The sequence below is a fragment of the Poecilia reticulata genome, chromosome 3 (assembly GCF_904066995.2).
Source record: "Poecilia reticulata chromosome 3, P_reticulata-male-v2, whole genome shotgun sequence".
Lineage (NCBI taxonomy): Eukaryota > Metazoa > Chordata > Actinopteri > Cyprinodontiformes > Poeciliidae > Poecilia > Poecilia reticulata.
In genome coordinates, this window is record NC_088832.1 from 3,211,401 (window position 1) to 3,238,553 (window position 27,153).

At 39.2% G+C, this 27,153-nt stretch overlaps 1 protein-coding gene across 20 annotated transcripts in view; it reads right to left on the minus strand.

Annotated features, from left to right (window-relative positions):
- The window catches only part of cemip (cell migration inducing hyaluronidase 1), a 226,456-nt gene that overhangs the window by 144,540 nt on the left and 54,763 nt on the right, over nucleotides 1–27,153 (minus strand). For 19 of the 20 annotated variants that reach the window (XM_017303981.2, XM_081604931.1, XM_017303974.2 and 16 more), the window contains one exon: nucleotides 24,501–24,680. In XM_017303981.2, the coding sequence (XP_017159470.1) occupies nucleotides 24,501–24,680 (180 nt within the window). Of the gene's footprint in view, nucleotides 1–24,500; nucleotides 24,681–25,972; nucleotides 26,038–27,153 lie in introns of all 20 variants that reach the window. The other variant, XM_081604941.1, reaches the window with a different exon arrangement.

Genomic DNA, 27,153 nt, shown 5'->3' on the forward strand with positions numbered 1-27,153 from the left:
GGAGGTAGAGTGGCGAGGGAGGACGCAGGCAGACCCAGGATGAGGATGATGATGAAAACCCACAGAACGGAACACAGGCAGCAAGAATGTTACACAACGAGGACCCTGTCACGTCCACCAAGGGCACAACATATTTGAGGACACGAGACAAAAAGATGAGGGTTTAACAAAATGTTTTATTTATAAATTCTCTTCACTTTGATTTTCTTAGTTCAGCTTCTTCTGATTTTCTGTGAAGAAAATGGCGTTAAGGCCCTCAGATCCCGTGTTCCAAAAAGTAAAGAAAAACAAAACCCCAAAAGTATTAACAGAAAGTTGGACCTGGTGAGCCGATCAAACAGAACAAAACGGTACAGCAGGGGGCCGACCCTACACAGGGCCGTCGAAGCCCCTACTGGTACCGGACTAAAGCAAAAAAGAATTTAATAAAAAGAAAGATCGAAAACAGGACAACCGGTCCCACCAGGCCAAAATCACAAGAATAGCAACCAAAGGCTAACAGAAATACCGCATGGCAGACTGGAAAGTCAGCTGCGGCCCACAGCGACTGGATGTCCGCGCACCGCGCGGGTGGAGCGAGCGGAAACGAGTGGAAAAGGCGGAGCTCAGGAAAGAAGATGGCGGGACTCCCAACATGCCGAAAGCCAGCCTATTTATAGGCGGACCAACAGCGCCAAAAATTAACGTAATTAAATAACCAAAAGGGAATTATCCAAACTCCAAAATAGATTAACAAAAGGTCATTCAACTAAAGTCTATAAGAAAACAAGGAAAAGAAATAGACAAAAATGATAATGTGCCCGAAGCACATAACAGACCCGAAATGAGACGAAGACAACAGGTGGGTTTAAATACACAGGGAGGGTAATCAGGGAACTAGACACAGCTGGGAACAATAAACAGGGAAGACACAGATACTCACAGGGGAACAGACTAATAAACACAGAAAAACTTGAAAATAAATACATAAAAAACATAGATCACAACAGTACCCCCTCCCCCCCCCCTCAAGGGCAGCTACCAGATTCCCAAACCAAAAACTTTTTTCATATAAAAGGCGCATCGCATTATAAGGCACATAGAGTAGACGCTTCAGTTTGGGTTACCAATTTGTTCCGTACTCTATTATTACACATCCACATTTGTAAAGAAATGGTCCCCGAGTACTTTATATAGTAGTCTGCCCCAGTCATTGTTTCACTCATGGTGTCGGTGTTGCGATATTGTGCCCAACTGCTTTCTGGGTAACACAGACCAACCGACACGCTGCCGCCGCAGTCTCTGTCTCTCTTCCCCCGATCCCCTGGCTTTTATCAAACTTTATTAACAAACCAGCATTCTGACAACTATCCCAGCATGCACCGCGCACTTCTTCTACGGGCGAAAATGAAGTCGGCTGCTGCTTACCTTAGTTGCTAGACCTGTTGTGGTTCAATGTTGGTTCATATATAAGGCGCACTGTCGGCTTTTGAGGAAATTGAAGGTTTTTAAGTGTGCCTTATAGTGCGGAAAATACGGAATTTCCTGCTAGATAAGCCAGACAAAAGCTAGCCTATGAAAGCTTTTGTCTACACACCTTCCCAGGCCTGTTAACAGTCAATGCTGGAGGGTGGAGCTGAAGAGCATGATGTAAACTATTCAATTTCACAGAACCAGTAGCATGCATGCCATGCATGTTGGGTCTGCTTGTTTGTTTTCTATACTTTTACTCAGTGTATGAGGAGCAGGGTTTCCTCCAGAAAACTTGTTAAGCCCGGTGGTAAGGGCGCCGAGGCGGTCCACCATGTGGACATCTCTTTGTATTAAAAGATGTTAAGTAGACAGGAAATGTACAAATATTTCTGGGTAATTATATGTTACGGGAAAACATTGCCAGTAAAATGCTATCTAAACCAACAGCAAATCAAAAAATACAATTAGATTTAATATCAATTATTTGCACTTCTATTTAATCCAAATTAAGTCAGAAGTTCTAACGGACCCCCAGGCCTTCAGGGGCCCCATAAATCCTAATATTTTAACACAGACCACAGGTATATGTAGCATTTATTTATTGAGATTATCAATGCTGCTAAATTTGATTTGATGGCTTCAGCATACATAAATTAAAATATTTGGTAACACTTTATTTGATGAGGTGTAAATAAGACTGTCATGACACTGTCATGAATATAGCACAACACCTGTCATGAACATGGGTAAGTCTTTATGAATATTTATGACTGTTGTCATTAAATGTCATTTGGTAAATCATGACACTTTTAATACAAAGTTGACATTATTCCAAATGTCGTTATGACATCTTGACATTAACCAAGAATCAACATTTATCATAATAGTAGTCATAATAATGTTAAGTGTTATTACACTGTCAAACAAAACAGTAAAAATATTTCCACTACCTGAAATAAAGAAAAACAAGTAGGACCAATAATAAAGATTTCATTAAGCTTTATTACACTGTCAAATGATTTAATAACAGAGTCAATAAAAATCCCTTTTACATCAAGTGGAACAAGTAGCAACAGTTATGAAGATGTCATTAAGTGTTAATACAATTCCAAAAACTATGTCATTAATATTAACTATTACCTCAAATAAAGTTAAATTAGTAGCAACAATTATAAAGATGTCATTCAGTTATTACAGTGTCAAATGCTCCTCTGTCACTTTTATCAGCAGCTAAAACTGTTTAATCTATTAACATGTCGTAACCTGTTTTTCTGAGCTGCCTTCACTGGGTTTAGACCTGTGCCGCAGTGAAGGAGACCTGCTGCTGCTGTGCAGAGCTACGCAGGTGAGTTAGAATCATGGCAGAAAACCAGCAAAACGCAAAGAACTTTTCACAGTTTTCCCCCAAACTAACTGACTGTTGAGTAATACTGTTGAATGCAGGTAATGTTAGCTAAAATATGACTACCTAATAGCAGTACAGCACCTTAAGCTTGTTAACAAGTAGATTGTGGGATACTGGTGTCGCCTATGTTCAGCTACGATTAATTTTTCCCCCAACAAAGTTGATTTTCCCCCGTTCATCTGGAGCCGGGGCTGAGTATAACAGGGAGTCTCCAAGAATCCACTAGGGCTGTATGAATAAATCGATTCGGCGATATATATCGATATTTTCCGCCCTCGGAAAGTATCAATTTTTCATCCGCGAGTATCGATCCGTTAAACCATAGGGGTCCATAGCCTTATAGCTCTTTTTAACATCTAGTTTGTTACGGCATAGCAGCGAGACTCCGCCTCCCTCAGTCTCACTTTCAACTTGAGCTTAAAGTGCACATTATAAACTACACACCAGTTTTTAAATTGTGTTAATAGGCCAAGTATAACCGGAGTAATGATAAAATTAGTAAACCATTTTTCCAAATGTTAGAGAAATGTCAAAAGCGCCGCCATTCCCCGGTTTTTTATACAAAACTGTTGCGTTACTCGTTACATCAAAGTCGCATTGAGCTTTTTCCGTTAAAATGTGAAGTTCAGGGACTTAAGGTGGCGCCGTAAAATCCAAGCACAACGTGACTTACGTGTCTGTTGGCATCCATCGCCTCCACCTTTACTCGCACGCGGCTCTGAGACATGTGCAGTGGATTCTTCTGAGCGGGAGATGTCTGTCTAATCCATAATAGCTGCATAAATCATAATATATTGCGACATGTAAAATCAGCAGCGCTTCGCTTTCACAGACGGTGGGACTTCGTCCAACTTTTAGCGTCACTTGGAAAGAAAGCTTAAAGAAAGGTAAGATCTGTGGACGTGATGCTAGCAAAGCTAGCTGTACAGAGACATGTGTTGCATCTAGCATGAAAAAAAGTTGTCACTCATGCGCTGAATTATTGTGTGTTGACGGAGGTGTTGCATATATGGAACAACGCTGTGACCAAAGTCTGCAATACAGTGATATGACATTCAGGAACGATCCGATTCTTCTGGACGGATCTTTACTAAGTACTAAGGACTGAAGCCTCACTGAGAGCCGTTCTTTGTTCTTGTGTACACCGCAGTAGCTATATATAGACAGACAAACAGACACACACATTTATTTAATCGCCGAATAAGTAAAAGTTGAACGTATGAACGCAGAGCATGCTCATTGACCGATTTCGTCTCCTGTCATGGTGACAAACCTCACAGTGGGAGGGAGGGTGAGAACCATAGACATCAATACGTAGACGCCTCATGGAGCGCTGAGTCCTACGTAACAGCGTCCACCATCTTCTATGTAGCAGCAGGGCGATCGGAGCTCCTCAAGTCCTGTGCTGTGTGTTTCAACCGTTTTACGAAACAAACTGGATTCATTAGGATTACCTTCCCCAGGTAAGGATGAAAGATCAGAATTACTTGACTTTGCAGCCAGAAACAACCGAGAAATATTTCCTATGTAGCTAAATTGGCCCGAAGTAACCACTGATTGTTAGCATAGCAGCTAACGTTTTCATACTGTTTTCTAATGAGAGAGTTGATGAAAAACCGCTGTTTAGAGTAGAAGTTAGTTAAAAACCAGAGGATTTAGTGAGTAAAGGTCAGTCAGGATCAGAGCTGGAGCTGCTGGTCTTCAGTCTGTTTCCAGCTCAGCTTCACCATGTCGGTATTTAGCTATAAAGATGCTACGAGTCAGAGCCCAACATGCTGAAAATGTCTTTTTATGAATGTGAAGGAAACATTTATGTATTTTCTATTACACTTTAGGATAATTTCTCTTTTCTTCTTGGCTTTAGCCTGTGAACCAGGACGTCTCAGAAGTCATTGAGTTCTCCCAGTGTGACCAGTGTTCCAGTATAATAAATACATGTTTTATTCTTTCACTTTCTGTGTATTTTTTAATATCTCAATCCGAAGTATTAGTGTATTAATACAGCTTATGTAATGAAATAAAAATAATTTACTCTGCTAGAATTATTTTCACTCTTTGCTGTCAATAGCAGAGTTGACATACTGTAATAAATATTTATTCTCTGGAAAAAAGTAAGAAAAATATGTATTTTAATGTTTGACAATGACTGATTTATAAATCAAAAGTTATTTCTCAATAATGTATAAAAATAAATACAGGAAAATTATTTGTTTCTTGTTTGGAAATGTTAAATGTACATTAAATTATGTAAATATATTCTTCAATAAAACACTGTAAAAATGTGTCCGTTCATCAATTTCAATATAAAAATTATCAGAATCATTTCTATCAAATTAAACATTGTGCTCTTTATTCAGAAATGCCCCAAAACAATTAAATAATCACATCAAAAGTTAGAAACTCTGTCTTTAGTAATTTCTTTGATTGCCAAATATATTAATGTGTGAGAGAAAATGTGTCAATGGCATGTAAAATCAGCAGCTTCGCTTCCACAGACGGTGAGACTTCGTCCAAATTTTAGCGTCACTTGGAAAGAAAGCTTGAAGAAAGGTAAGCGCTGTGGACGTGATATTTAAAAAGTATTTTAAGTTTTTAACTTAAAATACTTTGTAGAACGGCACTTTATAAAGTTCGGTCCATTCACTTGTATTAGCTACTGGCACATATTCCACATTCAATATGGCGGACGCTGTTACGTATCGCTGCAACGGGCCGACCCGCTGCATGAGGCATCTATGTATTAATGTCTATGGTGAGAACAGTCACGGTGCTCCTTCTGCTTGGTTACTTGTTGTGCCGTTGGACAGTTGAACGTTATTTACCGTTAATTACAATGTTTCAGTTGTGGTTTCTGACATGGGCAATATGGGCAACCGCCCAGGGCGTTATTTTTCTAGGGATGGCAGGAGACCTCTGCGGATTATAGCACAGCGATAAAAGCAAAACAGAATGAAATGAGTTTTAACTAATACTGGTTAAATATATTTCAGCTCTAAGTATTTAATATCTAGGTGTTTTTATGGGAATGTGGATCTTTCAGATCAATCTGAGATCCAATTTTGATAGGTAAACTTAATTTTATTGTGTCATGTAGCACAGGGCGCTGGTCTTTTTCTCGGGTTTGGTGGTCTTGACTACAACTCTGCTACATGGCTCCTTGGTTGCCTCCCCTCACCTTCTTTCCATCCCCTTTCAGTTGGATTTCTTTCTAAATAAATGTCACTAATGAAGTTCATGCTGTGTTAGGACAGGAAACAAGATGTTTCCATCCCTAAAATTATGATTCATAGAATCACATATCTAAGTCTAAACTGTTGCAGAGAATAAACACAATAAGAACACGTTTAATCTGTGGTAGTGTTAATTAAAATGGCACATTTCTGATGTATTAAAATTAAATACGATCGGTACACTTAATGATATTAGCGATTAGGTAATGCATTCAGCAAGTACTTTTACTTGTAATACTTAAGTATTTTTAAAAGCCAGCACCTTTTTACTTTTACTTAAGTAAAATGTTAATGTGGTACTTTGACTTTTACTTAAGTACATTTTTTGAGTACTTTCTCCACCACTGCATATTAGCTTTTAATTTGCTAGATTAAAATTGGGGAGAAAAAATCTATTTGCCTTCCTTTAAAATATGTTTAAGATTAAGATTATTGGTCACCTCTGCTCTCCTATCAGTTCCTCTTTTCCCCTGACCTTTCACCTACCATCTACCTTCAACACAACATCAGTGACCTTTAATTACAGTTACAACATTTTACACCTTTTCAAGTTCAATGTCAAAATCACATTTATAACCTTTTTGATTTAACATTCATTTATAATGTTATAATAACCATAACTTATTAGTTGCTCTTATTATAATCATAATGTGAGTTATTACAGACACTTCTGAAAAGAAACCAAGAATATCCATTATTCTAATTATCTGATATCATGTTACAGTTACTTGTTTCACCTTTAAGTACTTCCACAAGTGTAAGAGTAAGTGTAAATATTCTTATAATCAAACCAACATCAACTACTGGTTAAACCAATATTAATTATTGACATAATTATAAGTCATTATTTTAAGTATTTTACTCTGGGTTTTATCCAATCTCTCAAAATGTTTAGATTTTATTCTTTAAAAACCTTTAATGCTTTAAAATAAGGAATGGTCTGAACTATTTTTAGCCTGATGCAAGATAGAAACTTCCTCTTTATTAAGGAAACCAGCTCTTCCTGTTTCATGACTCTCTTTCTGCCTGACTTTGATTTTTTATGATTAAATAGAAAAAAGTAGAATTAAACAAAGTTTGCAGGACACAATAACAACACACACAACCAGATTCATTTTATTACAGTCTGACTCTATTGTTGGGTCTTGATGTCACCTGTGTAATTAATTTTAAGGTAATTTTATTTATTATTACTATTAAACTAAAATCTCCAGCATGGGGAAGTGGGATGAGCTCGACTTTTCTCGACAATACATACATACATACATACATACATACATACATACATACATACATACATACATACATACATACATACATGTATCCAATATATATTATTCAGTATTAATCATTATTTATTTGTCATTATTAATCATTATTTAATTATGTTTATATAGTTATATAAATATGTATTGATCTTACAAAATACATTATGAATGGCTGTGTGCTTTGTAATATGCTCATCATACATCAATATCAGAATATTCCATTCCTATTCTATTGTTATAGCCACTAAGCATATTTAAATATGCTGAACTATGTATTAAAAACATAATTAAGAAATACAATTGTTTATAAATGTAGCTTTGATAGATGTTTGAATATGGTTTCCAGTAACAAAAAAGCGTGTTATGATCGATTAAATGCGCTGATACGTCATTGTGCTGCTAAACACATAATGCTGAGTGGAGTGGTGGACCGCTCCAAGATGGCCGCCCTAAATCTCGTCAGCGACAATAGACGAGAGCGGTCCAATGAGGCGTCTATCCTTATGTCTATGGTTATAACTTGTGTTAGGTTGGCCCCACAAGATGGAAGATTACTTCTTCACCCACACACTGCATGCCTGTTCGTTTCACTGCTGCCTCTCACTGGTGGAGATGGTGCATTGCACTACGTAAAACAGCCTTAAATAAAGTTTCAAATGCAAAGTTCATAAGTGCTTTGTAGACATCTTGCTGTAAAACTTTAGGATCAATCAAATTAAGAAATTTAAGACTAAACAAAATGGCAGAGCAATATAATACTATCACATAAAGCTACATAATTTTTAAAGTTTAATCGACAATACTTTTATAACAAATTTAGGTCAGATCATGATTTCTTGGTTAATGTCAAGCTGTTATAACTAAGACATTCTGAATAATGCCAACTCTGTATTAAAAGTGTCAAGATTTACCAAATGACACCTTATGACAACAGTCATAAATATTCATGGAGGCTTACTCATGTTCATGACAGCAGTTACGTCATGTTTATGACAGTGTCATGACAGTGTCACACCCCGTCAAATAAAGTGTTACCAAATATTTTTAATTGTTTAACATTTAAATTTAAGATTTTAAGGAGCTTGCAAGTTTAGTTTGTAAAAGTTCAAAGAACAATATTGATAGTTTTGTTACCATAGCTACACTCTGATGCTATGAGATTAATCCTTGAGTTTGGGATCTGTTTGTTCACAAATACAAATTAGTAAGCTGCACTTATAATGTATTACTTTTTAGGTTGGCCAATTAAACTAGTCCCCCTTCCTCAGATTTCAGTAAATCTAACACAGAAGCTGTTAGATATTACAAAACGCTGTAATTCAGCATTTAGTAATATCCATTGCAGCTTAACTTTTGAAAGTTGATGATTTTCTCATGCTTGTGGTAATTCCGGTTACTGAACTGTCAACTATTGCCCTTTATTTCTGCAAAATTGATGTGGGTAACTTAGTTTAAGTCATTTCCTTCATCAGAGATGGCTGGATAAATGGGGACATTATCATTAAGGCAAAAGTGATTGTGAAGATGAGTAATTAGTAAAATATATTTTCCAGGTAAACCACACAAGAATCAATTAAAGCATGATGCAAACAAAGCATTACAAAGGTAAGATCACCTCTGTCCTACGAAAGCACTGAATCAAGATGTTTGAACAAAATACATTTAACACCTTAACCTTTATAAAATTGATATTTATTGCAGGAAAGTTGATTAACTTACTTTGTATTATTTATGTCCAGGACCTCTGCCAGAAAACTGTCATCCTCCTGACACTGTAGCTGTCTGAGTTGACTGTCAGAAGAAACTGCCCAAGTGAGATTTTCCTATGTAAGTTGCTCTCAATGATTTTGAGGATGATTTTGCTGTAGCTCCTGTATGACCAACCAAAGTCACATCTCCAAAAAACTTCCCTTTACCTAGGTCCGACTTAATCTAGAGTTAGTACACATTCTCTATTCACCTCTGTCAGACTTAATCTTTAGTCTGAGTACGTGGAGAACTTCTCCTGACACTTTGGTGCAGTTGATATCTGTTTTTAAAGTGGTTTATAAATAAAATTGACATTGACCTGGTTTCAGCTTAATGTGCTGCAGTCTTCTTTGCTGCATTCTGCTGTCTGGGAGCAGAATACTCATGGATTTGAAGAACCACGTAGCTTGTTGACCTCAGAAAAACTGCGCTGTATGTTTTTTTTTCAATGTGCATTTGCTCCATCTAATACCTCTCTTATTCTTCATGACAATGACTTTTATCTAAAACTTTGTTTAAAAAAAAAGAAAAAAAAAGTAACCCAATTTCTTTTTCATTGTTAAAACCATTTGTACGACTCTATTATTTTTCTTTTGTCTCAAGTTCTCCTATCCTCCTTGTGGAGTTTTGTGTATAATAAATAGTACAAATGAAAATAAAATACTTTATTAAAGCTTCCAATTTTACATATTGTATAATTTGTTTGGTAAAATATACACTTATTTTGTCATCTAATATTTTTAAAGAGAAACAGTTTCTTTTAAATAAGCATTTTAATCAATAAATTATAATTTAGTTGCCTGACTACAAGTACAATTAACTCTGGTGTAGACCCAAATACTCACTTCTTATTAGGAAAACATAGATTAATTCTTCTGCAACAGAAATTAAGAATTTGTTCCAGGTCTTCAACCAAAACATCTACGGCTACGGTACATATTTTCCTCTGTCATTTAAAACCTCTTTAATCTGATTAAATCTGTAATTATTACAGATTATATAATAAATCTGTAATCACATTTAATCTGTAATTACGATTGTAATTGAACTCTGCATTAAACTAATTTTCCATCTTTAATATCTGGATTTTTTTTATATTTAAATTTCTTTGTAGGATGTAGATCTGAAGGTAAACTGGAGTAGAGCTAACTGCTGGCACCGACAAGATATACCATTCTCAAACTAACAAAGGACATCAGAAACAACCCTATAATTGGTATTACTCCCGTTTTTTTTTTTTCCTATTTACATGCATAATATTATTATAAAACACTTTAAATATACCTATCAGTGTATTGCATAGACATGTTAGATATGTTCTGTAGCCTAAATATATTCTACTGTTAGCAGTGTTGTTTCCCTATAATGTATCATTCATCACCTCTAAACGGGTACAAATGTCCCTGCTGCATCTAAAATGCTTTGATAAAATACATAGTGAAGTAATCAATTCATTATTGTTCAAAAATAACTGAAAGTCATGGGAGAAAATAAGAAAAGTCATTTATTTGCATCACACCAAAAGCCATTCAAACTGACTGACAGCACTGAGATCTTTGGAACTATTGAGAGCTACATGAACCACATGACCATGCATCTGTGGGTAACTCTCCCTCTCTGCCTTTACTAAACTTTCCATAAACTTAATTGCAGTGTAACGGTTGAAATGTAAACCAAATTAGCCACGTATCTTCCTACTGATGTGGGACCGCTCTTATTTTGAACACACCTGTATGTCATTCAACCTGAAATGTTGGAAATCTAAGTGAGGTTTTGTATGTCTTCATACAAAAACTCAGTTACAAAATTACATAACTATAACATACACACTAGTCTCAACTGATAAATTCCAATACATTAACATTTTTGTGGCTATGCTGTAATTCCACTCAATCGTGATGACACCAGAGCTTGTTTATTTAGCACCAGTGTGAAAAGAGCAGGCGGCAAGAGTCATTTACTAGGAATCCGTCTGTCACCACATAATTGCTCCCATCCATTTATTTTGTCTTCATCAACACTGGAAACATAACAATAACCTCTTTCTGTCCGTACGTCAGTTATGAAATCCCCTTAATTCTTCCTGCATTATGTATAATATATCAAATGGTTGTTAAGCTAATCACAAGCAACGTTAGCAGCTGCAGTGTCAAAAGCAGAACACAGTTTGCTTAGGAGACTGGTAGCATACTCATTAGGTGCACATGTGTGTTTGCTCATTGTTAGTGGGAGCACTAAGGAAAAGATCGGCTGGTAAACGAGCCTCCCTACCATGAACCAAAAAGAATGGGGTGAAATTTGTAGTGGCGCTATACCGAAATAACGGCTAGCTCGCACCAAAAAAAGTCAGACCAACTGTGAGAAGAGTCCCAAACTATCCCACCGCTGCCACCAGTGTAAGACTCGTGGGTGTCCAGATACTGATTCTCCTTTGAAGGATAATCCTCAGTCATGATTGGGCTCTTTCTCAGTGTCAAACATTTAATTTCTTTTTAAGCTTCTCAACCAACCCTCACCAAACTCCCCAAAACTTCTCCTTAAACCCTTTACCCCGTCTGGGGGAACTTTTCACAGTAAAACATCACCTTTCAAAATAAAACACTTCCAAAACAGTTTACTTTTTTTAACAAGCAACTTCTCATTATAAAACAGCTAAACATGTTTTTTTCTTCAAAGAAAATCAAACTTCACTGGACTTCTGCAGTAAACAAAATGTCAGTCGGTGTTGAGACACATCACAACTCTATGACGAGCATAATGGCACTATTTCCTTTTTTTTTTTTAAGGTTTTATTGGCTCTAGTGGCCTTTATTTGATAGTCAGTTGACAGGGTAATGAGAGAAGGGGAAAAAGAAGCCACAAAGGTCGCCAGGCCGGGAATCGAACCTGCAACGGCCACGTTGAGGACTGAAGCCTCCATATGTGGACTGTGCTTAACCCCTGCGCCACCACAGCATATCCAATAGCACTATTTCCAAATAAATCAGCACAATAATAGTACTGGTATCTAGAATTGAGAGAAACTAATTCAAGTGCTATATTCGGTGTGAACTACTAAATCAAAATGCAGATCAGCTCTTAATTACTGTTAAACCCAAACTGTTAAAAAAATGCATTGATAAAGTTATAGTCAGGGGTGAAAGTAGGCGGGTACAGCAGGGTACTGCGTATCCCTAAAAGATTTAGCGGAGGTACGCAGTACCTGCAAGAGAGGGGAGCGGCTGTCTGCTGTAAAGAATCAATGGGTTCACTGTGCAGCCGTGAGTGATTAGTTTTTCAAGAACAATCTAAAACACGACTTAATCAGTTAATAAATAGCGTTTTTCCCATTTCATATCGTTTCTGAACTGTTTGTGCTTTACTAGAGCAGGAAGGTTTTGAGTTGATCTCGGCATTAAGTGACAAACATTAGGTGACGATGAGACCAGCACGTTCTCCTCTGGCTCCTTATCAAAACGTTCATAACTTTATTAAAGAACAGAAAAAAAAATCAACAAATTGTGTTCAAATTAATGACCCAACAACAATAATAATCTCAGTGATGATTGTGTCAACAAGGTGTTGCGCAATTCAGTGCGTTTCGGTTCCATTAAAAAAATAACTAGCAGAGCAGGAGTTTAAAATGAACTAATCAACCACCGCTGTGTTCATGAGAGGCTTATTATCAAGCCTGTAAACCTGATATTGTGACGGACTGAAGGTTATGTTTTAACGTAATCTCTGGTCGACTTGTGGAGCGCAGGAGATTGCCATGGCAACGGGTGTGCTTAAATGACAAAGCGAGTAAAAAGGTGCGAGTGGTTTAGAGTCGATCACCTGTTCAGGTTGTTTTACCTTTGTTTACCTTTGTCTTGGTGCATCACAGCCGCTGTAGTTTCTGAACGTTCAATAAACGACAAACTTGGACTAATTACCTTGTCCTTTGTGACTAAACGTCATTTACAACAAACATCAAACACGGTAAATATGTTTCATTAAGTATTTAACAAACAAATGGCTTCTACTGCGATAATTATGTGAAATTAAATTAATTGTCTAACATAAAAAAAATAGTTTGGTGCTTTGAGCTCAGAGTCTGAGAGGCTTTTCCTCTCTCAAACAAATTTTTTTTTGCTTCTTATTTAGTGGAAATATTGATGTTGATGAGACTTTCTCCAAAATAATAACCTTTTTCAGCCTTTATAGCTCCACTGTTGAAAATGAGGCTCTAACATTCACAAATGACATTGAAATAAAATCCAGTCCAACATCTGGTTTGAGGTGATTCCTCTGGAACCTGTTGGAGGAAAAATATCCCAACTTCAGAAGATGAGCTTTAACCTAACAGAGCTCTGTGGTTCCTCCCATCAGTATGAGAGTCAGGGTGAGGAGGCGCCATGTTAGGAAGAGAAGTGGAAGCTGCAGGATCTTCAGAACAAACAGGTCAAGATGCTAAGCTACTGATTATCCCTCTGTCTGGACACAGGATCAATAGAACCAGTTTAAAAGCTAAAATCAATGCCAGACATGGAAAACTGGGATGACTCCATGTCATGATGTTCAGAATTTAGGTTTCATGGCATCTCAAGGTGTCAACATTGCAGACAGTGGGCTGAAGGAGGACATACAGCTTTATTTTGTAGCAATGCAAGAGCTACCCAACTTTTATCGCTTCACAAAAATAGGAATCAGCACTGAAACTCCAAAGCACACAAAGACGCTATAAAAAATTCCCTCCTCACCCGCGAGTGGTTTCTTACATCTTCTGAGCTCGAGTCCTCTACCAGAGGCCTGGGAGCTTGAGGGTTCCTCCAGTATCTTGCATGTGCCTAGAACTGCACATTTCTGGACTGAGATGTCTGATGTTGTTCCTGGGATCTGTTTTAGCCACAGCTCCAGTTTGGGGGTGACTGCCCTGAGGGCCCCGATGACCACAGGCACCACTGTGCCTGTGGTCAGCAGTGGGGACAGAGCATCTCCTTAGTATAGGCCACATTTGATGGACACTTGTGCAAGTGGTTTGCAGTTGGCTTCAAGGGTGGTTTTCCACAGCCCCATCGAGTTTGCAATGAAGGCTCTTAGGGTCATATTGATGTTGTACATCTCTAAGCATTCAATGATCCAAGTGTGTGGCATTGAGTCATAGGCTTTCTTGTAATCAATCCAAGCGGTACACAGGTTGGTGTGTCGGGTTTTGCAGTCTCGGGTGACTGTGTGGTCTACAAGGAGTTGGTGTTTGGCTCCTCTGCTATTTATGCCTATGCCCTTATGTGCCATGCTCATGTATTTATCCATGTGGCCCCTTATCTTAGCCGCTATGATGCCTGACATGAGCTTCCATGTTGTAGAGAGACAGGTTATTGGCCGATAGTTGGATGGGACTGAACCCTTTGAGGGATCCTTCTGTATCAGGATTGTGCACCCTTCAGTTAACCATTCAGCTGGTTCATTTGAGCTGCCAGTCGCTCATGGAGGGTGGTGAGTTTCTTTAGCCAGTAGGCATGGATCATGTCAGGTCCTGGTGCTGTCCAGTTTTTCATACCTGAGATTCTTTCTTGGACATCTGCTACAGTGATGGTTACTGGGGCTTGTTCAGGGAGGTTGCTGTGGTCCTATTGTACAGAGGTTAGCCACTGTGCATTGCTGTTGTTGGACGCCTCCCTTTCCCATATGCCTTTCCAGTATTGTTCAGTCTCCAGCCTTGGTGGGTCAGCTCTGTTGTTATTACCCTTCCATTGAGAGTACACTTTAGCTGGTTGGGTGGCGAAGAGCCGGTTGATTCTCCTGGCTTCATTCTCTCTTGTGTATCTCTTTAGGCGGCTGGCCAAGGCTTGGAGCCTTTGTTTGGCAGTTTCGAGTGCTTCAGGTATGGGCATCTGGCTGTACTTCTTGGGTACTGATCTTTTCATTGCACCCCTTTGGAGCTCTGACAGTTGGCTCACTTCCCTCCTTGTTATCTTGATCTTAGCCTCTAACCGTCTTTTCCATGGTGGGTATTGGGTCTCATGGTTGCTCTTATAGCCAAGCATCTCAAGGATCACTGATGCCGAGTTGTATATTAGCTCATTGGTTTCTGTTATGGTGGTGGTAGGGATCGTTCTCAATGCTGCATTCACATCTTCAATTAGACTTTCTGATGGTACTTCACTCAGCCGTTGTAATTGGCATTGGGATTGTCTGGTGTTCATTACAGCCATGATTCACTCTCTCAGGTCAGTTGCTGCCTCATTCAGCTTTGATGGTATGTTCATTACTGGGGCTACATACCCAGTCTCTGGGAGGGTAGTTGTAGTTAACTCCCCTGTTAACTCCCCTCTGACCTGGCGTCCTGGCTCCTCCCCCTTGTTGCAATATTTGTGTCATACCTCCTCAATCTCCAGTTGTGGCAGCAGTTGCCGTTTGCGAATGTTGGAACACTGAGCTACTAGTTGTTTGGCAGTTAGTGTTGACTGGGGATGTCGAGCTAACCATTCCTCCCACAGTCTTTGCATATAACCCCTCTGACTAGGATTACTTGAGTAGTAGCATTCCAACAGATCCATGTTTTCACCTCTCGCCCATTTCCGTCTTGTTCCAGTAGCCCACTTTTCATCAGGGTGCTCTGGTTCCCCAGCACCTGACGCAGACCTTGTTTGACTGGGCGACGTCTGAGCCGGCATGTCGTGCTTATTCGTGTCTCTCATGGTATGAGGTAGGCTATATAGCTCCAAGGGTCTTGCCTAAGGATCCACACTGACAGCTCAATGTCACCGTTGTAACTTTTTGCCCCAGCCCCAGCCTGGAGACCGGGTGGAAGACTGGTGACTTACCCATTGAGCTATACAGTCAGCTTATATATATATATATATATATATGTCTGTATCTTCATTTACAGAATCAGGTGAAGAATGTTGTACATTCTCACTGATCTTTTTGAAGAAAGAAGAGTTTCTTGTGATTGAATGTCCATTGTTGCTGGCGGTAACAATTGAGCCATTAAGGTGGTCACATTGTGGGGGTCACTGTTTTAGGATGTTGTCAGCTTATTGTGTTTCGGTTGTCAGTACAGTACGGTGTCGCCAGTTTTGAGAGCGTTGAGCTTGACATGATGACGTAACATCTGCATTAAGTTTAATTTTTGCCTTTGCAGTCCGGTCTCGGTTTCTAATCACATGGTCACTGGTGTTTTCCACAACGTTAGAGAAGATTGGAATCTTTCTGTAGATCTTCCGCTGGAACATGAGCTCTGCTGGAGATTCTTCAGTGGTGCTATGTGGAGTAGAGCGGTACTCACGGAGGAATGTGTTCAATGTCTGTTGCGATGCGATGTCTTGTGAGTGTGACACTCTGCTTTTCCCAATGTACGCATAAAACACTCTGCTGTTCCGTTTGCTTGAGGCCATAGAAGTGTCATCTTTCTGTGTTGGCAGCCCATGTATGTCAGGAACTTTGAAAAATGTTCACTGTTGAAGGGAGGTTCGTTGTCTGTTTTGAGACATCTGGGAATTCTGAACATTGAAAATATTTTGTCCAGGACAGGAATAACAGTGTTTGCTGAAATAGACCTAACAGCCTCAACTATTTTATAGCGCGTGTACTCACCAGTTGGTAGAGGGCCATAGAAATCAGCACTGACTGTATGCCATGGTGATTCTTTTAGTTCGAAGGGGCTCAACATGAGTTACTGGGGTGTTTGGCTGGCAGACTAAACAGTTCTACAAGCTCTGCTTTTTGGTCCATGTTAGGGAACAATACTTTTGACCTGAGCAATGTCTTTGTCTTGACAATTCCTTGGTGTCCCTCATGGGTTAATTGTAGTACTCTGTCCTCCAGACCTGAGGGGATGACGATTCGAGTTCCACAAAGAAGAATGTCATCCATGTGTGAGACGGTCAGTTCATTGCAGATTTGATTGTACTTTTGTGGAATGGTGATGTCTTGTGAGTCATCCTTGACTTGGTGCCAGGTGTTGTCTCTTAGGTGTGCAACAACCTTTTGTAGGACTCTGTGAGGGTTGCCTCTTTGATGTGCGCTAAAGTCATAGCTTTGGGTGTGGCGTGTTGTGCCAGAAAGTTAACATACTCTTCAGCTACCTTTGTTGCTGTTGTGTGGTTTCCGGTCTGTATTGGGATCAGATGTCTGGACATGTAGTCGGCTGGGTTATCCGTTCCTTTCCTGTAAACTACTCGAAGGTCGTATGGTTGAAGCCCTAGTACCCATCGTTCGATTTTTGCAGGTAGTTTTGAACAAGGGTTGTTCCATATTACTTCCAGCGCTTTGTGGTCAGGAACTAGAGTGAAAGGATGTCCATACAGATACAGATGGAAATGTCCACAGCTCCATACAATAGTATGGTACAGAATGCTTCTCGTTCTGTTTGTGAGTACCATCTCTCAACGTCGCTTAGAGCACGGCTAGCGAATGCTATTATGTCTCTCTCTCTCTTTTCCAAGTTTGATAAAGAATAGCTCCAAGGCCAACGGGGCTTGCGTCTACAACCAGTTCTGTGTCTGTGTTAGGGTTCAAATATGACATCACAGTCTCACTGGTTAAGCTATCTTCCAGGTTTTGCAGGGCTTTTACTTGGATTGGACCCCAGCACCATTGTGTGCCTTTCTTGGTCAGTTTGCGAAGTGGTGATGAAATTGAAGCAAAGTTTTTAATAAAACTTGAGCAGTATGTCGCCATGCCTAGCAGGCTTCTCACCTCGGTGGGGTTTTCCGGCGCACTAACTTCCTTGACTGCAGCAACTTTCTTTGGGTCGGCAGATATGCCACCAGCTTGGAAGATTAATCCAAAAAATTCCAGCCTAGATTTGTTAAACTCACACTTGTCTTTATTAAGATAAGTGTTTGAGCCTCTGGATCACTGTTGTGAGGTTTTTGTCATGATCCGCTTGTGTCTTTCCATGCACAAAAATGTCATTGCTGAGGTTCTTCACAGCTTTGATTCCTTGCAGAGCCTGGCAGATGGCATTTTGAAATACTTCTGCCGCTGACAATATGCCAAAGTTCAGACGCTTGAATCTCCTCAGACCTTTATGCATGCTGAATGTTGTAATGTACCTGCTGTCAGGGTGGAGTTCTAGCTGATGGTAACCGCCAGCCCTCAGGTCAAGTTTTGAAAAGACCATTGCTCCGTTCAACTCATGGATAACATCGTCCATAGTGGGAGTAAGATGACGTTCACGTTGGATGGCAGTATTAGCCTGTCTCATGTCTACACAGATTCTGACTTCATTTGGACTTTTGGGTTTGGGTGGAGTCACAATCGGGGAGACCCAAGGTGCAGGCCCAGTGACTACCTCTATAATATCATTGTCTTCTAACTTTTGGAGTTACTGTTCTACTCTCTGACGGATGTGAAATGGGACACATCTGTGTTGCTGACATGTGGGCTGAACATTAGTGTCTATGTGGAGCTCAACTTGAAATTCCTTCAGCTTGCCTATGCCTTGAAAAAGTTCTGTGTGGCTGTCTATGAGCCTATCTGCCACTGTGGGGTCTGGTGTAGCTGAGAAATTGTTCACTACTTTGATGAGGCCTAATTGATTAGCTGGTTAATATCCTAACAGGGAACAGCCTTTCCTGTTTTCACATAGAACTTGCATTTGGTCTTTTTGCTGTTTGCTTCTGCTTCACATACAAACATGCCAGCTAGTTGTAGCGGGGTAGAACAGAAATAGGAAAAAAACTTTAGTATCAGGTGGGACTAATTGCGGTTGTGGCGATAGCAGGTTTAGGGCAGACTCACCAATGATGTTCACTGTGGCACCTGAATCCAGTATCACAGATATCTCAACACCTCCTAGTTTAATATGAGACATTGGTGTTTTCTTTTTATCTGCGCTAGTTGTGACAGTTATCACTAAGGCTGTAGTAATACAATAATCTCATGATACGATACACAATATTCTGCTCACAATACGATATATATTGCGATATTCAGCAAACGATACAATTCAATACACTTTTGCAATTTTCTGAAATATTTTAGAGGGACAGAGTGATTTTCGTGACATTTTGTGACTGTTATAGAGTTGGATTGAATTAATTTAACTGAAAACTGATTAAAAGCACCAACTACACAATACCTGGCTCTGGTTGGACATGGACACAGACTTAAAGTCGACAGCTGGACAAAATGAATCAAAGAAGTGATGAGAAAACATGTTTCTTTTAATTGAAACAGTACCAACTGTAGCTTACATACATTTGTAAAGTAAATAAATGCACCAAGTACCTGCTCTGAATAGTTTGATACCTTTTAAACCTAGACACTTAACAACTGAAGGAATCACTCTTAGCCTGATGACCTAATCACTCTCTCGGCGAAGCAAGCAGTGAGTGAGCAAGGCGACAGTTGAATGTTATGATGAAGAAGACTTTCTTCAAGGTTTTGTGATGCTTATGGTACACTTTGGGCTTTGTGTCATAGCTTTTGACAGGAGGTTTTTGTTTCAATCGACTTTGTCTGACAAAATGATTTAGCTCACCACAGGCTTTGCAATCCTTTCCTTGTGCAGGGCAGTCCCCTTCGTGTGGATATTTCCCACCACAATTTCTGCACAGGTTGTTTAGTTTATTGGTAGATGTGACTTTATAGGTTTTGTTCTGTTGACCTTTCGGCTGTATGGCATTCACACACGCAGCTCCTGGTTCCATGCCTGTTGCGTGCTGCTCGGATAGTTCCATTGATTTCCCATAATCCAGAAGATCCTGTAGGCACATGTTGGGCTCTTTCAGTGCTCGTCTGCGGATCCTGGATGACGTACTACTGAATTGTCCTTTAATTTCTATATCCTCATCAGTAAATCTACAATGTTTTGCAAGCATGTGGAGCCGTGTGCAGTATGTGTCTATGTTTTCACTTGGGTGTTGTACTGCTTTTCTGAAGACATATACTTCGTACAGGACGTTTTTCTTCGGCGTAAAATACGTGTCAACCTTTGTTTTTACATCTGCATTACTTGTCTGAGCTTCCTGCTAGCGTGTCGTAAATATCATGTACTCGTTCACCGGCTAGGTGCAACAGTAGAGCTTTCAGCCGTACATCACCCGAAATGTTGAAAGCAGCTGTGTAGTTCTCAAAACTCTGTATCCATTTTGTCCAGCGCGGTCCGACTGAACTGGGATCCGTTTCGGTATCAAACGGTGGAAGGGCAGGTGTAGTTTTAAGCGACGTATTAGCTGGTTAGCTAGCTGCTAGCTGGTACTTAGCCTGTCAGCGTTGGGCGGACATATACCCAAGTGGGTATATGTCCGCCTTTTTTTTTCTTCTTGTCTCCGTTTTCAATCCTCGTCGCCAATGTAATTTTTGCACGCTTAGAAAGAATTACACTGGATTGGAGTTTATGTCGCTTTACTAATCAAATCATACAAAATGCTTCTCTTACAGCAATACATTGTTACAATCTGTCTCTGGACGTTATCTGTTCTCTACCATAGACGTGCGCACTTGCATCTTTTCTCCTGGTGCGTTCACTGACAGTCTGTAACAAATGTATAAGCACCGCTGTACACATTACAATCTTCAAGGCAAATGATTGTATGAGATGGATGAGGTGAATCCAGACTGGGTTCCAACACTGGAGGTATATATATAAATAAAATATGAGTCACTGTGGCCGGCTGCACAGTGGCGCAGTTGGTAGAACTGTTGCCTTGCAGCAAGAAGGTTCTGGGTTCGATCCCCGACCCCGGTCTTTCTGCATGGAGTTTGCATGTTCTCCCTGTGCATGCGTGGGTTTTCTCCAAAACTCCAAAATTTGCAGTCCAAAAACATAACTGTCAGGTTAATTGGCATCTCCAAATTGCCCCTAGGTGTGTGTGTGTGTGTGTATGGTTGTGTGTCCTGTGTGTCTCTGTGTTGCCCTGCGACAGACTGGCGACCTGTCCAGGGTGACCCCGCCTCTCGCCCGGAATGTTAGCTGGAGAGGCACCAGCAAGGGTGTTAAGAAAATGGATGGAAGGATGAGTCACTGTCAGGTAAACGCATCAACATAGCACCAACATGTCTGTCAATTAAAGAGGCGATACAGTCAATCAATCAAATTTTATTTGCATAGCACATTTCAGCAGCAAGGCATTTCAAAGTGCGGGGCTTCAACCCCCCACAGTAGGGGGGGGTCCAACCCGCACCACTTTCCAACAACGGTGGGGAGACATAGATTTAAAGGCACTCAGTGTTTCAGCTGTTTTACAGTTTTCTGGAAGTTTGTTCCAAATTTGTGGTGCATAGAAACTGAATGCTGCTTCTCCTCATTTGGTTCTGGTTTCTGGGGATGCAGAGCAGAACCAGAAGATCTGAGGGGTCTAGATGATATTAAATTGGCCTCCGATAATAAAGTAACAATCATCCGTGTTATCTTTGACCAGGACATATTATTTAAGTCCCACATTAAACAAAGTTCTAGAACATCCTTCTTTCTTCGGAATATTGACAAAATTAGAAATAACTTGTCCAGGACTTATGCTGAAAAACTAGTCCATGGATTTGTTACTGCAAGGCTGGAGTAGTGTAATTTTTTATCATCAGGATGTCCACAAAATGCAGTTAAGTCTTCAGCTGATCCAAAATGTTGCATCAAGAACTCTGATGAAAATTTTTGTTTCCCTTCACTGGCTCCCTCGTAAATCCAGAATAAAATTTAAGAATCTCCTTCTCACATATAATCCTTTATTAATCACTCTCTATCAAATATCAGAGATCTGATTGTTCCATATGTTCCTAACAGAGCACTTTGCTCTCAGACTGCAGGTTCACTACTGGTTCCTAGAATATCCTAGAAAACGTAGAATGGGAGGCAAAACTTTTAGTTATCAAGTTCATATCCTTAGTCTGCGAGCCATACATTTAATACTAGGTTTATTTCTAATATACACTGCATCCAGCTCCATTCTGCCACAGTGCGGCCTCCGCTGTAAATACGCACCAATTATAGCCGTCTGCACAGCAGCCCACAGCAGACCACCTGCCAAAATCAGAACTGATTCTATTTCTACCAGAGCAAGTGCAGTCATTCTTCTAAGATCACATCATTCCAACAGGAAACTGCATGAGCATAAAAGTCATATTTTAGAAAAATTTCACCAAGACAGATTATATTTGCTACTAGCTATCTTAATGAAATAGATGGATATATTTTTACAAATAATCTGTAAACATCAATCAGTTATAGCTACACAAAACATACGGATTTTAATTCTGAAATCTATTAAGTCAGGTTTCTCACTCAAGTCAGAGCAAGAGTGAGATGAAGGCATATGAAATGGAAGAGCAATGGAGGGAAAACTTTTACATTTGGAAGTGGAGAACTACAGCATTTTGCAGCAAAACTCCTCCTTCTTATCACTGGTTTTATTGTGGAATCTCTCATTCCTTACGCACGTGTTCTCTAACATTTTCAGCAAAGCAGAGCGGAGAAGGGACGCAAGAGGTTTGAATTGGGATGTTCTGGAACAGTTGTGATCCACTTGCGACATTTGCAGTGGAGTCTAGCTGAATGGAGTGTAAATTAGGGATTCTACTGGACGACAAACTGACCACTTTTTTTCTTTGAACTTACATTATTTGCTGTTATTTCAACTTAGAGGAAAAAAACTGTTTTCTCTCAGCAATTTTTCTCTCCATAGAAGCTACACTTGATCCGGAGTTTTGTTTAGCTGTGGTACTTTCCTCAAGGAAGACATCAACTGAAATAAAACTGCCAACAAGTAATCATTCTCCCTGTACTGATATTAATTTTTTACTTTCTTAAACATCAAAAATAATCATACATCAGTTCATCTGGTTCCTTTTTATGTTTCTGCTCAAGTCCCAGATTGTTCGTGGCAGATGTCTATTTATACGCTCAACAATCTAATCCTGAATGTCAACAAAATAAATAGTTGATTTCAGGATAAATAAGCAAAGTCACCCTCCTCCTCATCAATGATGCTGCAGTAGAGTAGGTCAGCAGGTTAGCGGCATTAAATCCCTTTGACCTGGTCTCTCCAAATCTCTGAAGTCCTGAAGAGAGCTCAGCCACATTTACAATTTTTACATTGGATGAGAAAATCCCATACCGTTTTGCACACCAGGAATTGGAATAAATACAAAATCCTGTTAAAGCTCATTGTTTGCATTGACCCAAACATTTGGATATAATGTGCATATCTGTCGATAAATCTGAGACAGCATAGATGGTCTGATGAAAATAAATAAATCCAAAATAATTGTGAAAGCAGTATAGATGATGTAGTAAAACACAGCCTCTTAGATCTACTCACATGAACTTGTGCATAGATATGCACATGAAGCAGTGTGTAGAGCTCCCTCTACAGTTTGTGTTTGAAAGATCAATGAGAAATATTTTTAGTAGAGATGTGCCGATCAGGTTTTTTCCTTCTGATTCTGATCACCCATGAGGGCCGATCACCGATACCGATTAGATAATAATTATTTTTTTAATCATAAACACTATCGGTTACATTACATGGAAAAAGGAACCATGAATTCACCTTAATTTAGACAAAAACTTGTTTTTAATAACTTTTTCAAAGAAAAAACAAAACGAAACAGGCATTGTGCAAATTGTACCCCTATCAGTAAAACTATCTTTAACAGACTGATAACATATGGAGGCCCTGAAGAGGCTAATTAATGCAAAGAGTCAAAATAAAACCTCTCAACATTGCCAAAGAAATTCAAGTATAAAACTTAACATTCAAAGGCAAATACAGGTTCCATTACAATAAACAATCCAGAGTTACTGAATGAAAACGTCCTGATAGCATGGCGGCTAGCTGATTACTGCTAGTTCTGATTGGCTGTTTCTGACTGAGCAGAGTAATTATGCAGAACAGGGAGGAGATCGATTATTTTTTTAGAGATTATCTGTTTCATGTTAGGACAGCGAAAGTTTTAATACGTATGTAAAATGTATTTTTAGGTTAGATGCTGCAGCTTTAAACAGAGGTTCGGTGTGAGAGTCACTACCAGGTGGAGCAGAAGCGGCGCTCCGTCTGTCAAATATTACTACCTGTAGCGTAGCAGCGGTTCAACAGTGAGAGCAGAACCAGCGTCTTACATCGCAGCTCCAAGACTTAAATAATTTTGCGGGTTATTTGTTTAGCTTTCTGACCGTCATGCTAATCCGGGTGAGTGTTTGTAGCTGTGCTGCTTTACCTGCTATCTGATCCTCCATATGTCTTTTTTACTGCAATGAGCCTCAATGTAGCCAAACTCCGTCAAGTATGACATTGTTTTGATGCCATATTAGCTTCGTTGTGTTGATGCATTTTGACCTGCTTCACCCCGAGGTAAGTCATGTGGAATTATTGACAAACCAAGTACTGTCCTCTGATGATAAATTATAACAGATATTTTTTTGACAGACATGCAAACAAAATAAAAAAATTTTTAGAACTCTTTTAAATATCAACTTAAAAAGCTTACCGAAATCCAAGATTGCTGATGAAGATGCTGCCTAACCTGGACAGGCTTTTTTTGGCTGAATCTTCTAAGTTGTTTGAACCTTCATCATTGACCATCATGCACAAGATGAGACCTGCCTTTATGTCATCAACAAACTTTGCAAGGCGATAACTTTCCGTCTTCCCCTGGTATGTGTCAAACCTGCAACAGCAAGATTGTGGAAACAGTCTAATAAGATAACAATAATAGTAATAAGAGTAAAAAGAATATAAATTGTTGCATAAGTGTAGTCAATGAGACATATCTGTCAAATGATCAAATAAAATAAAAGACCACGTGTCCATATTCGTGTGGCTATTTCAGAAATTCCTCAGGTTGGAAGAAAATATGCAATACCTCTTCACCTCATTATAAGACAGCATAGGTACACATAGACTACTGAGGTAGTAAGAATAATGGGAAATACATTGCAGTGTAATCCCAGACATATAACTGCAAAACGTAATAATATGCATGCAATATATTACATATTACATGTTGCTCTCCAAATGAGAGAAACGAGATGCAACACATACAACAAGATATCCAATCTGAACTTTCTATTGACATCTCTATTCTTGCCTAAAAGACCGCCTATAGATACGCGGTCTTTATTATTGTTATTCAGATTAACAGATGCTTTTTATTCATCTGTTGAGTAAAGAGGAGGGAAAACAAATGTACTTTCTTGGTGAATGTCAATACAAACAGGAAGCAAAATAACAGGAAAGAAACTGAAGAGGACATAACAAAAAACCAAGAAAGAGGAGTTCTAATCAAAGGAAAGTAAATGGAAATGAACGAAGAACAAAATGCAAGAATAAACTAAGAAACTAAACTAATTACAGAGGAATAAACCTATGTGGCAAGGCCCTTCAAGCAATAATAAATAACTGGGACTGTTTCAGTTAAAAGGTAAGATAATATTACTGAAGTACCATGGGTTTGTTGAGAACACATCTGGTAATAAGAACTATATCTTACATACCATAATAGAATACTATCAAGTTTTTATAAAGAACTTATTACTTATTTGTGTTTTTAATTAGATTTTATTTTATCTATTAATTTCTTCAATATTATTTTTTACGTCAGTGTTAATGTCACAAGGCTTTTAAGTGACTCCATGACACTTTCAATTTTGACTTATTAGGATTTGATTAAGAACCAAATGTGTTCTTTATAGATTAATAGTTTTGCTGTACAGCAATTACAAATCAATAGACAGGTCTAATTAAAATATCATTCATGTTTCTGTCCCATATCACATTAAAAGGATTGCATTTGTACATACATTTATACTGTTCATACATATCTGTATCGCATTAAAAGGATCTAGGGCCTCATGCATAGAGTGCGTAGTTTTCACACTAAAACTTGGGATATGGACAAGTTTAGAAAAGTGTGACGCACAAAACAATCCGGATGTATAAAGCCGTGCGCAGCGCACGCACCTGGCTGTACACCTTTCCTTTATGAATCCCACTTTCGAGAAATAGAACGCAGCTGCTGGTCCGCCCTGTCGCCACCCACAAATACATATGTAAATTAGTATAAATACTTGGAAGTCTGCCACCATGTGAAGCAATAACCATGGCAACGTCCTTGTAAGTATTTATAATAGTAATAATTATATATTTCATTTAAAAGGTGCTTTAAGGGCACATGAGGTCACCTCACAAAATAAAAATAATACATTTTAAAGAAATAAAATTCACATAAATAAATAAATAATAAAGAGATTGTGCAAATGCCTGTTTTAACATTAGAAGCGTTCAGCCAGCGTGTCAGAGAGCCCTTTGAGTGGGGAAAGTGGACGTTTATTCTAAATAGTGGAATCATCCACATAAGTTTACATTTACAGAGTAGAGATGATTTCTGTCCATAAAGGCACATTCATAAAGATCAGTTGCGGCTCGACTGAAGGATGGCTGCAGCTGGACTGGTACCAGTACCGCACGGCTCCTTCTTGAAGTTTTGCTCTGCACATTAGATGCAGATGGATTTAGTTTTCTCTGCAGGCTGGATCATTCATGTTGATATTTTTGGCTGCATTGACGTAGGGCCAGTGTTCTCCAGACTTCACCCTGATCTCATGGGTTTGTCGTAGACCAATTGTGTCCAAAGTCAGTCCTCCAGAATCGGCGTCCTGCATGTGTTAGTTCTCTCGTTATCCACATACCTGGATCAAATGGTGGCTCATTAGAAACCCTCAGGAGAAATGCTGAGGAGGAAGTTACTAGAACGTGCAGGATGCCGGCCCTCAAAGACCAACTTTGGACACCATTGCCTTAGACACTGGTCCGCGTTTCAACGGTGATGGGATGGCACTGGTACCGTTGAGCGTGTCTGAATGGAACCCTCATTTATTATCACACAAGCTACAGATGCCTTGAAATGTAAAAGATTCACCTTCTCCAAGAAGTGAAAAAATACTTAGTATGATGTCAAGGTGAAGATCTTTCTCTAATGATCAATACATTCTTGACCTTGGGTATCTGAGGTATGACATGATTCCATATTTATTACTTTAAACATCTTCACTTCCTGATCTGTTTAGGCCAGAATTTAATTTCTTTTTTGGAAGGCATACTGGTACATACTTGTAGTAGGTTCTGCATTTCCAGTTATTTCA